General features: G+C 40.5%; 1 protein-coding gene across 1 annotated transcript; it reads right to left on the reverse strand.

Annotated features, from left to right (window-relative positions):
- Positions 1–7,786: 7,786 nt before the first annotated feature.
- Positions 7,787–12,277, reverse strand: gcdha (glutaryl-CoA dehydrogenase a). Its single transcript, XM_079158716.1, has 12 exons — positions 12,251–12,277; positions 11,468–11,577; positions 11,250–11,282; positions 10,990–11,130; positions 10,569–10,631; positions 10,246–10,416; positions 10,019–10,148; positions 9,320–9,536; positions 9,118–9,221; positions 8,817–8,942; positions 8,567–8,727; positions 7,787–8,198 (listed from the first exon to the last, which is right to left on the reverse strand). The coding sequence occupies exons 2-12, from the start codon at positions 11,568–11,570 to the stop codon at positions 8,125–8,127; spliced, it is 1,323 nt and encodes a 440-aa protein (XP_079014842.1). The 5' UTR covers positions 11,571–11,577; positions 12,251–12,277; the 3' UTR covers positions 7,787–8,124.
- Between the last annotated feature and the right edge of the window lie 1,179 nt (positions 12,278–13,456).

The raw sequence follows: 13,456 nt of genomic DNA on the forward strand, positions 1-13,456 counted from the left end.
GCTTTGCCTGATTTCCACATGAATTATGGAAAACTGGTACGCAGTAAGAGCTGTGTTTTAGAATTCACTTACATGTGCACATTGTCATTGCATTCATTTGCAAATGTCTCTAATACTTAAAACAAGGCCTTAAATACATGGGTCATTCATTGGTCTCATGCTAGTCATACGCACAGAGTTGAAATGCTGACGTCAGTTGGCGGCTGCTGCTGGACGGGAGAAGTCCAGGCCTCCAGTCACTGCTCTTCAGTCTGTCACAGAGAACCACCTGGCCTGCCAACAGAGGATTAGGCTGAATGACAGCAGATTGGCAGTGACCCCAACCAGGATAAACTCAACCAACGATATTAAACTGGCAGCAAAGCAGAACCGATGAGTTTATATATATATTTTTTTCTACTTCCTCCTGCCAACATGAATTTATCTAAGCAGGATTTTTGGCTCATCTTTTATTCTGACCACTGTATGTTGAGTAATAGCTTCACAAATCCCTAAACTGGTCAGAACACGTCTTATGTAATTTAATGAAATACCATATTTTTTTGTCCTTGTATATCTTGTCTTAACCACAGTCTGGCTTTTATAGGGTTACTGACTCTTCAAGTGTGTTGCTGATCCACCTTCAAGTGTGTTGCTGATCCACTTAGGATGAGTTACAATCCGCTGGTGTCATGCATTGTCAAACTGAGCTGGAACCGAGTCAATGTCAGTAAGAAATCAGCCGAGGGTAAGCTGTCACCTTAGGATAAAGGACCGGTAAGGATCTCTTAACCCTGGCTGATGTAAACTGACTGCAGAGCAAAAGAGAGCCTCGTGTTTGCGCGTCACGCCAGGCAGACTGATGATCAGACACTCAGTATTTTAAGTAATTCTGCATGTAAATGTTCTCTCACCTGCAGGGGTCCTCAGTGGGTGCCCTAAGGGGTTTGCAGCAACAAAGAAACCGTTTAAATTAATAAAGTGGCAAAAGAAATATATTTCTGTAACCATGTATCAAGCTAATGAAAAACCAAAGTGAAAAGGGTTAGACAATCATCCTCTTATTCTGCAGAGCTTTAAAGTGGCTGCTAACAATCTGCATTTTCATACATGACATTTCTAAGCAACAAGAGTAACCAATGCCCACATTTTCGAAAACGCCTGTCAAACTTAACAAGTCAAACAAAGACAAACAGAGCTGGCAAAGAGGAACCAGCTCAAATGTTGAAACTCACCCAGGGAAATATGAAGAACGAGGTATTCATCATATTTGGAATCGATACTGGCACGAGCGATTGGCTTTTAACCTAACAGGAGCCATGTTCCTTTTATTGAGGTTTTCATGTGTTTGTATCACTTTCAGCTATCAATGTTGAATACCTCGAATTCTGCTGATGCACTTATTCAGCACAACTCTACAATTTTTGTGACCACATTAGCTCTTTGAGAACCCTGCAACCCAAATCCCCAGGGCCAGAAGCAACCCTAGAAATTGAATAAAAGTTGTGTGACACCATTACCTATGGTTAAAGTGAGGAGGGCCTGGAGCCTTCTGGTGTATCACCTATGACCTCCTTCTTTAATGGCTCTATCTTAAGCTTTAACCCCTCTGCTACACATGAAGAGCTCCATCTCCCAGAGTTTAGAGCACAAACATGTCCTTCCTGAGGATATAGGATTAAAAACCTTCTATCTTCCATCAAGTCAGAACTGAAAAAGCAATATTTAATTTGTAACACGTTGATTTATGTCTAAAATCTTGCCTATCAGAGATAATAAATTGGATTTGTTGGCTGTCTTTGCATAACCCAGACTGAATCCAATGAATGTCGTCATACAAGCAGAATAACGTTGTGGATTTCAGAAGTTCGTCCGCTCAGATTAGGCTGCTGCCGATTATCTAACTCCGCAGCTCAAAAGTAATAAAAGGATGCTGTATTAAAGGCTAAACTGCTCGTCTAATCTTCTCTCCCTAATCTCCGTCCCTCACTGAATACGGGCACTCTGGCTTTCACAGATGGAAAGAACAATGTTAACTCAATGAGAGTTCCCCAAAATTATTAAATAAAAACATATATCATGTTAATACTTTGTTCGTCCAGAGAGAGAGACAATAAAGGTGGAATAATCTCCTTTTTAATTATGTGTACAAAGTGAAAATGAGAAATGGATGAAAGTGCTGATTCCGTGCAAATTGTGTAGGTGTGTGTGTGTGTGACGCCACAGCCTTTGTGTTTGTTTAATATCCCAGAATTTCTGCATCTCAGTCAATATCCTGTTCAAAATCTGTCTTTTTGAGTTGTGTAACAGTGTGTGTGTGTGTATGTTTTTGGTGCCAACTAGCAAGAGAGAGCTGCACGCTTTCTGCAGTTGCATAAACACACACTGTCATATCTGAACAGAACTGTCCGAATAATACAACTATATTAGGGCCTTAATGTAGAACCTGTGTCACACTCACTTTTAATGCTGGATTTATTGTGGTTTCTATTACTTTACCGAAATAGATGCGTGTGGATGTTCACTCTATTTCTGAGGCTTCTATTTACAATAATTAACTTTAAGCTTAGTCAGTGCCTATAAGGGCAGCACAGTCACGTTAACCTGCTCACCTCCACTAATTGAATTAACTTGACTCTATTAGTTAGTAGGTCGATCCTCCTCTAAGGGCCGGAAATATATTTAGTATCAGAATAAGATTGCCGCTAACATTAGCGGACACAAGTATTCACCTTTATTTGACACAAGAACTCACACTGCTCTCTTCATTTTTCATCAGGTATTCCTTAATCGTGATATTCTGAAAATAAATATGTGTAATGCATTTGAGAATCACTTAAGAGAGGCGTTTAGATGTGATTTTGTTCAGCACCTAACATGATAATACATTTTGGTTATTTGACATTGCATATGGTCACAAGATCCACACAACTCAATCCCATCTGAAGTTTGTGGAATGAAGTAAAGACAATTGCAACGGTCGGATCACGACTGATGATCAATCATGATTCTAACTTGGCACAAATCCACAGTGAATGCTATCCGTTTGTTTTTGTCTTTTGTCACAAGTGGACACGTCAGTTACTCCGACAGATGTAAATCCGCTCATCAAAAGTCTTAATGCATACTTGAAAGTCTCTGCAGGCCATTTGATGTTGCTGGATTTGTGACACTCACTGATTTTCATAAGATCTTTCCCAGAAAATGTTAAAATGTTTCCGACACCTCTAAAAAACACATAAAATAATGTGTTTCAAAGATCGAAACAAGGAGCTGAAGACGCTCAACTAAAGAAGTAAATCAAAGTCACCAAAAGGGATAAAAAAAAGGAACACTTTGAAAAATGTCTTGGATCCTTTGTGTTGCCTCATGCGTCACTCTCCTTCGGGATTGGCCGATTGTGGGACGGGCTGTTGACGCTGAGGGAGTTGGGGAAAAAAGAAGGTATGTATGGTATGACAGCCATCAGAGGGCTGGACAGAGGGCTGGACAGTGGGCTCTCTTCTCGGAGAGGTATGGGGATGATGACGTCGTCCTGGTCCCACACGTGGAAGGCATTCGGGTGGGAATGGCTGAGGGTAGGTGGGCCGACTCCCTCCACCTCGCTCTCTTTTTTCAGGTCTTCCTCGTATGGGCCCAGCAAACAGTCTGTGGACGGATAGAAGAGGGGGAGAACCGTATACTTGTATTGAGAATAATGTATTTGCACATCTTTGAAAAAAGAGGCTTCACTGTCTTGTTTAGGTACCAGCACTACTGGAGAGTAGTCCAGCAATTTATGCTCCATCACCAAGAGAAATGACAACATAATGACAACATAGTTTTATTTAATAACAAGAAAACTTTATTTAGCTTTTTACTGTAAAACGTTCTGAAAAATGTTTTTCATTTTGAGCACAATAAAAGACAAAAAACTAAAAGAAAAACACTAGATATTAAATTGTAACTCCAAAATGTTAACAGAACATGCAATTCATTTGAAAGAGAGGAGAATCAATCTCTGATTCAACATGTGTAATGAATTGAGATGAATCAGACATTATATTTATCTAAATGAGCAAAAATTAAAATTACATTTGCTGATCCTGTCCCAATGATAGACTGTAGCCGTAAACATAGCCGTCATCTTTAAAATATAGTTATAATATATAGCCAATCAAACTAACACCTACATCAACGTTCAAGTAACAATTAAAAACAATTTATTTGTGCCATTACTAGTTCCGAACTGCATCAACATATTTGCACACTGTTGTTATGCAGTAAACAGCACAAGAAGACAAACTTATTAAAAAGTAAAAGGGAGTTCTGGTATACAACTGATGTTAAATTAACACGAGGCAGCTACTTCTAATGGACTGGAGTACCTGTTATATCCAGCATCAGGTCTTTGATGAGGTGACCCACGATGGCGTAAGCCACAGCAACTACGACCAGAGCGGCCACAAGGAGGTAGAGGACAGACTTAGGGAGCTGGATGATGTCCCGAGCGGGAGGCTTGTACTCCTTGTACAGAGGCTCCAAATTTTGTACCAAGTACTGGAATGAAAGTCCGCCTTCGCTTGTGTTGTTCAAGTTGTCCATATTCCCAGAGTATAAGCCTCCACTTCCTCCAATGAGTAGTAGTTATTTTATTGTGTTCAAAGCAAAAATGTTCCCAATTTGATTCATCCACTTGCTCAGGTGTTGCTCGAGAGACAGAGTCGAAGTCTACTCCCTAAAAAATGAAATAAAAAAGTTCATATTCTATCCTTTGACTAACTTTAATATAAGGCAGATGGAAGAGAGAAGCCACTTGACCAACATGAAAACAGACCAGTGAATAAATTCACCCACCTGTCAAGACCAAGTTATTGCAGCTTCCAGATTAAGCACATTTGGATCTTTGCAGTGCCGTTTCACATCTTGTGAAACAATGTGTTTCGTGTTTAGCATCATGTTGTAATCCTCAATTCATCCTCTACCAGACATCAGGACATGTCAGACAGCCTCTGTGCCTCTGTGTGCTGCGTCCTCTCTGTTGAAATAATCCAGACTGTGGGCGGTGACACAGAGGAGAGAGAGAGAGAGAGAGAGGAAGGAAGGGATTACATTTCCAATCACAGCAACCATCAATCAGTCCCCCTCATCCTCATCCTCATCCCACACAGATTACTTAATCCACAGTGAGTTTTGCTTTCCCCCCCATATTGCTCTCTCTCACACAAGAGAATAAACTAAATCTATGTCAAGAAATTCTAAATTGTTTTTGATGAATATATAAAATCCCACAGACTTCCTGACTGGGATGGTTGAAATTAGATTTGTCTCAACTCAGTAATATAATCTCTTTGTTCTCGAGAAAAAGATTTGTTTTTCTGTCCATATTCTAAATGTATTGGCGTTGGTTGAACTGGTGAATATACTAGAGGAAAGTAACCTGAGAGCTGGCAATTTTGAAATAAAGTTACTTGTACTCGTATTTCCATGTTCTGCTATTTTGCACCTACCCGATCTAATTTTGCATTATCAAACATTTTAAAAGAAAAAGAAAATAACAATATTAAAGTAGCATATTATGGGGCTGCATAATGAGTTTTTATTTTTTAATTGCAAGACTGTTAATCTCAATTTCAATTTGTACTGACTTTCTTTCACTAAGTATTTCTACAGTGAGGTGTTGCTACTTTACTTCTTCCACCGCTGCTAACCAGGTGAGAACATATCATCATTGTAACCATATGCGGTTGCTTTATACATATAATGTATACAGTCTATGATTTTAACAGAGTAAAAAACTATAAAAACAACATAAGCATTCATACGAAATCACGGGACTAACGTTAGCACTTAGCTAGCTAACCAGCTAGCCAGCTAGCCAACGAGCTAGCCAACGTGCTGATAGCTTAGATACAAGTTAACGATACACTCAGGGAGCAGTTACCGGCTGTCTAATAACTAACGAAATGTGACAGTCAACGCATGTGTTTGCAACATACTATAACTAAACAATCGTAACCGTTATGTGGTTTGTAAATGTGGAGCCATGAGGGTTAATGTTTGCTAAAACCAGTGAACTTCTAAAGCTAAAGGAGTTTCGTGCTAACGTTAGCTGCAACTTAGCTAAGTGTGAATAGAGGCATATCTCCGTTCAGCTTTTACTAACGTTATATTATATTTAAAGACAGGGAACGTTTTTCCTCTTCTCTTCTTTTCACTGACGTTATTTGTGCTTTTTTAACAGGTGTGTGTTTCTTTCAATCCAGATTTAGCACTGTGAAGTCAAACCAAAATGGATTTTTTCTTTGAAGACATATCGTGTATGCCCTCTTCACATGATGAGGTGACCAGTCATCATATGACACTAGACACCGAGGAGTCCCAACACATGGTATTTTTTAAAAGTACAGCAACTAATGAACTCGTGAAAACACAAAATACTGTGTGAAGAAGTTATTACCTCCTGCTAAATTGGGGCAACATAATGTGTATGTTTTGTTTCAACCATAAATGAATGCCATGATGAATAATAAACCCAAGTTCCCCAAAGTTACCATCTCATTCTTACAAGATTTAAGATATATTTTACAGGGATCTGTGAAATCCTACAGTTAATGTTTACTGTCAGCCACCCGGTGATGATGTGTTTTTTCTTTCATTGTCGTTGGCAATACAGTCAGGAGACGCGGACTCATCAAAAGGGAAGTCCTCCAACAAGAGCATGCCTGAGAGTGAAGAGCAGCATACCAGGTACAGCTTTACCGATACAGTCCAATCCATCTACTGAGGTGACAATTCACATAGGAGGTTCTTCTTCCTGAGCAGGATAAACGGTACTCGACTGCTCCTCCGTGTAAAACACAGTTCAAACTGCATGTATGTCAATATCTGTTGTAGCTCAATAGATGACGTCAGCAGAAGACTTCAGGATCTGGTGGAAAAGATAAATGACAGACGCACCACTGACCAGAAAGTGTTGGACAGCTACCAGCAGAAGTTAGTGGAGAAGGTACAAAACGTGTGTGATGGTTCTGATCCACTGCTGTATACATACTTATTAAATACTCTGTTCACGACTTCCGTGTTTGGCCTAAATGCACCGATAATTAAAATTGTGGAGTGACACCTACACTGTGTGTCAATGGACTGATTTTGTTTTCACCGCACATTTTCTTCCCTAGGTGACAGAGATGTGTCAGCAGATGAAGGAGCACTTGTACATGATCTATGAAGAGAACAGTAATGAGATGCATGTGAAGCTGCAGGAGTTGACTCGGGTGCTGGGAAACTGCACTAAGCTGAACAGTGAGCTCGTAGAGGCCAGACAGGCACTGGCGAGTTTCAGAGTTTAAAACATCAGAACCCTGGTAAACTAGTTATTGTTGTGATGTTGGTATTGTTTTTGAACTAGTTCTGAATTAGTCAATGGGGTTCTTTAGTTTATTGTGTTGAGTATTCAGAATAGTTAGACTTTATCACTTTTGATTTACTCTTTTCCCGAGAATACACGCTAGACCGTGTCTTTGTTGTTAGGGCAGTAGTTCAGTTCACAGCTCTTGATTGCAAAAAATACCACAAAAAAAAGCTGAAAACAGGTTTTATATATGTACAATTTTCAGTTGAATTAATAAAACTAACAAGAACAAAATAAACCCCATTTTTTGTCTCTCAGTGGTTAACATTTTACACCGAAACTTTAAATGCGTCAGCACAGATGACACGGCTCTACGGACCTACAGTAACTTATGTAATATGATTGTGTTAAATGACAAAAGAAGAGAATAAGGATTCTAATAAGGTCTCAGCTACACTCACTCATACATTTCCACTCATTCAAAGCCATTTATTTACATAGAAACAATTACCACACGGACTCCAAATGCCACAACTTTTACATGCACCATGCATAGTCAGTGCCTGAAGTATATTTCAGACATCTTAACTGTACAAATGCCCTTACAGTTGGACCCAATGCTCAGTTAGGTTGACCTCCTTACATATTCACCAAAGATGCCAAACAGAGGCTCCTATCACGGGTTTGAAAACATATAAATGTAATGATGTATATGTGTCAAAGCTCATAATGTGAGGTAGATTAAGTGCACTTCATGTTTCTACACATATGAGAAACGGATAGCACAGCACTAATCAAGTCCAATTCAGCCTTTACTTTTCAACAGTGAAAGACTGCAGTCCGGTGATGGCTCTGCCCAGGATCAAGGCATGAATGTCATGAGTTCCTATAAACAACAATGAAAAAAACATTATAAATCATTCAGTTGTCAGTAAAATCACAGTATTTCTGTGGTATTTTCCAAACCTTACTTAACTCTCTATAGGTAAGAGAATACACATTTGTCCATATATGTCAGGATAGCTTATATATATTCTTAACCATGTACTTTGTATGAAGTTGATCAAAAGTGGACATAGAGTTCTGAAATATGTCTCTCTTAATCAACCTGTAGTACTCTATACACTGCTGCCCTCTAGTGGTAGATTTACATAATTGCTGTTTAAAGATGAAATCATTTCCACTGCCATAATGCCTTCTGTCAGTCTTTATGCTAAAAATGAAAACCAGATGCACCCACTGGTGTGTGCCTACCCTCGTATGTGTTGACGGCCTCCAGGTTCATGACGTGCCGGATTATGTGGTACTCATCTGAGATGCCATTTCCTCCCAGCATGTCTCTGGCTTGTCTGGCAATATCCAAAGCCTTGCCACAGCTATTCCTCTTTAGCATGGAGATCATGTCTGGTGCGGCTCTATTAGGATAAGAACGAACGCATTTAAGAAAAAATGTTTTTAGTAGAAGAGACGGACAGGAAAGTACAGACAGACAGAGAAGACTCACTTCTTGTCATCAATAAGTCTTCCCAAGACCAGACATGACTGCAGCCCAAGGGTGATCTCTGTCAGCATGTCAGCCATTTTCTTCTGCATCAGCTGGTTCCTGGCCAGTGGCACCCCAAACTGGATTCTGATTGGAGGTGAGAAAGAAATGAAAACCAATCCCTCTCTGACATGAGGAGATAATGTGGATACATACAGTGTGGTTAACACTTTTCTCACTGGAGTTGGACTTTGTCATGTCAGTAAGATCACCCGACCTTAACTTCAGAGAGAGCACATACTGTAGACAGAACGTCATGTACCTGTCCAGAGTGTACTGTCGGGCAGCGTGGAAGCAGAATTCAGCAGCTCCCAGAGCTCCCCATGCAATGCCATACCGGGCGTTGTTCAGACAGCCAAAGGGACCCTGGTAGAAAAGGTCAACAACAAAAGAAATGTTAGATTTAGGGGAAGTCTATTAGGTTTTGTTGGAGCTGAACCTGAACTAAGAGGGCAGCAACGTACAGCTAGACCAGAGACGTTGGGCAGTAGGTTTTCCTGGGGAACTTCCACTTCATCCATCAGGATCATGCCAGTGGCGGACGCCCTCAGCGAGAACTTGCCCTCAATTTTGGGGGTGGCTAAACCCTTCATTCCACGCTCCAAGATGAAACCCCGCACTTTGCCATCTTCGCACTTGGCCCACACCACTGCAATGTCTGCCACGGGGGAATTTGTGATCCTAAAAGAGGAAGGAGAGCGAGGAACAAGAAACACATTAATTGCATGATTACACATTGAAGTATTTCACTTCAAGGGCTTGGTACAGTCCAAATTATTATTCAAAGGTTTCATTTTGCAGTTCTGACTGACCTAATCTCTAAGCTACACTATTAGAGAGGAGCAGGCTTTGTCAACAATCTGTTTGATTTTTAGTGAAAGTTATCTTCATTTAAACTTCCATTTAAAGTCCAAAACTAAAGGCCACACTGGGACAGCATTCATTTTAAAGCAGAGTAAAACATGACTTTTAAATGGGTTGATTTGCCCTAATTTATTATTTTAATTCTATGAGTTTTCCTCAGTATATAGGACCAATGAAACCAAACAAACAAGCATCTAATACCCTCTAAAACACAAATCTGTGTCCAGCACTGGTCTCCGTATCTTCATGTTTGAGTTAAAAGAGAAGACACTGCATCTTGTATGTGTCTGTCTACCTACCAGGTCTTGGCTCCACTGATGGAGAAGGTACCACTGGATGGGTTGTATTTGGCCTTGGTCTCCATACTGCTGGGATCACTGCCGTGGTTGGGCTCTGTCAAGCCAAAGCAGCCCAGGATTTCTCCACGAGCTGTGAGACAAATGACAACATGATGGACAAACTAAAGACCGGCCTTTGCCATTTTTTTTACAATGTCATGTACAACTGCAGAAAATGTCCCCCTCACCAAGCCGGGGCAGGTACTTCTCCTTCTGGGCCTCAGTGCCATAAGCATTGATAGGGTACATGACCAGTGAAGACTGGACACTCATGACGGACCGATACCCGCTGTCCACTCTCTCAATCTCTCTGGCAATCAAGCCGTACGCCACATAACTAGTGCCTGCACAGCCGTAGCCTGCAGGGTAAAGAAAACAGTGTGAAGTAATCCTCACCCCAACATAAAGAAAACACGTGTAAAGGCACATTAAGAAATACTGCAGAACAAAGATGCTCTTACTCATATATTCGGTTGGACAATAATAATAATGTCTTATTGTTTCTGTTTACCTTTAATAGTTGGGCCCAAGACGCCCAAATCTCCCATCTCTGAGATAATCTCACGGTGGAAATCTGTGGCACGGTGCATGTTGGGAAAATAGAAACTGACAGTTAAATATTAATGAGAAAATAAAACATTTTTGGACACCTAAACTAACCTAACAGCTGCAACTCGCGGAGTGAGTAAAAAGCCAAAACGTGACTTTGCAAAGACAACAAAAAAGTAAGTTCATGTTCTTTGAGCTTGACATAGGTTAGTCCGATATGGACATTTTTAAACTTGACAACATAAACATTGTAAATGGGACCTTTTTGTGTTTCCTGCTGCAATGTTTGTTAATTCAGTAGCTGACAGGAAGTAAACTGAATGGCAATGAAAGGTTCCATAGACATAATTCCTGCTATGATCATGGATGTGTACTTTGCTTACGTTCATGTCTGTTGGCCATGAGGACGCGGGGCATGAGTTTTTCCTGGCAGTAGTCGCGGAAGGAGTCCCGGATCATGATCTCTTCCTCTGTCAGCTGACCCTCCAGATTCAGAGCGTCCCGCCAGTTGAACAGCACCTTGGCTGAGGGTCAAAACATGTACACAGACACATGCAGTGGTTATGTCACTGCAGACATGTGACAGATGAGTGTGTGAAGGCATCTGAACAGGCCGGGTTCAACTTATTAAAAGTTCACTTACGTGCCTTGGCAGGCTTTTTGATTTCTTCAGCATCTAAAAAGAAGAAAAATGTAGAAAAATGTAAACAACTTATATCTATTTTCACCTCCTGTCAGTTCCTTTGTCCTTGTACAAAAGTGAAGTGTTTCCTTCAGCAATGGTGATATTTCCCTAAAGACAGTACTTTACCATTTCTTCCCCTAAATATTCAAAGAATTAATAAATAAATTGAAATATACCTTTGACGGCCGTAGCAGCTGTGCCCTGGGCTCTGGACACAGTGACAGCAGCACATTTTGGGCTGTTGGTGAGCAGACGGGTGACAGCACCCCTGAGAGCCATCTGTTTACTGAAAAAAGAGAAAAGGGAGATAAAACATAATTAAAAATTTTATTATTTAAGTAGGTATAGTGACATGTTTAGAAAACTAAATCCCAGGCAGTGCACAAATAAGTTCAACAAATCATAAACCGCTGTATGCCTGTTAAAAATATACCAGAATGAGCAAAATAGGTGACATATACAAGATAGTAAACATCTTTAAAGTTAAAGGTGAAGTACAAAGTGAAGTGAACAGTGCAAATAGAGAGGCAACAGTGTATTGTAGTATTATTGCAGGTATATATGTCCTTGGGTGAAGCACATTCACCGTTAATATTACATTGTTATGCAACAAAGTTGTAGGTTGAGCTGCCAGATCAGTGAAAATCAGGTAAGTTTGTCAAAATATAATATACATTGCGCTACAATTTCCGTAATTAGCTACAGCATACATTATTATTATAATCACTCCATGCAGGACTTAAGTTAGTGGTTTGATTATTGAGTAGGCACTGGATTATATTACTACTTAAAATGTTTTCTCAGTAAGAAAAATCTAACTGTCTAATGTTAAGACACTCATCAGAACAAAATAGCATGATGTCCCTTTGTGAGCAACGTTCAAATACATCCTAAATCGACTTGTCCGTGCAACAATGACAACATTCAGTGAGGTTTAAGGAGACCTTGGTCTACAGTACCTTTTATCCTTCCTTTATCTGATGATCTGAAGACTTGAAGCGGTGAGGAGAGGCTATAGAAAGTTGCTTTCGTAATATCTCGCCGGTCATCTACGTCACAGGGATACGTAACGTTAGACACGGGAGCTCTCTCCCTCCATGACAGGTGAGGCAAAAACACACTGGAGGCAATGCACGACCTATAGTTGTGCAACGTAAATATCAGTTATGCAACCAACGCTGCTGGACTGTCTGTCAGAGTGGACGAATGATTATAGGACATTCACTCGGGGAGTTTTGTCTGTTGGGAATGTCTGATAGCGCTTCCTGTATCGTGCACAGCGAACTACTTGAGCTATAGTAGGTGAGGGGATTTAATTCCCGACGTCTTTCCACACTCAAAATGGCGCATATGGATGGCCGTGTGGAGCGGATGTGTGGAGGGTGTCGGCTCACGCCCTTCCAGCTCATTGGCTGGTAAAATAAGGAGCCGTGCATTGACTGCCTGTATGTCACACTGTGTTCGTCTCCAACTTTTATAAGTGACACTGTTGCTGCTGGTGGAGTCAGCTGACAAAAGGCCAAAACAACTGTGTCAATAATGCTGACGTGGGCTAATGTGGGGGTTAGGGGTGTTTACCCGTGGTGTGCTAGTATTGTGAGGGAAACGACAATTCTGAAAACGACAATAAAAGCTACTGAGACCAAATGTAATTGTTACGACCATCAGCCTGGATTTTAATGAGAAAAGACATGACCTTTCACAATGTAACTATTGTTGGTATTACATGTTACCAGGAAGCGTGGTAACATGTAGGATATTGAATTGCCTGTTTGACTTACTGACTGATATTTCAGATGCCTAAAATGACCTCACGATTTTCTTAAGAAACTATAAATTATTACTGGCACACCTGACACCTTTGTGGCCAGAGGTGGGGCAGAGCCGTCACCTGTCTGCCACAGTTCACCATCCAGCCAGTATAGAGTCATTTTAAAATACAAAGGGCTATAGTCTCTCCTAAATGTACCATAGTTTAGGTTCTCTGCTAGTGAAACCTAGTAATTACTCTCTGAGTAGTAGAACCTAGGCTGCTGTGGTGGATGACCATCATATTCTTAAGTAAATGTAACAATACAACAATATAAAAACTCCACTAAGCAAAAGGCTTATATTTTAAATGTTAATAGGTACTACAAGCAGCTAAATGTACCGAAAGTATCAAA

This window comes from Pholis gunnellus, assembly GCF_910591455.1.
Source record: "Pholis gunnellus genome assembly, chromosome: 5".
Classification (NCBI taxonomy): Eukaryota; Metazoa; Chordata; class Actinopteri; order Perciformes; family Pholidae; genus Pholis; species Pholis gunnellus.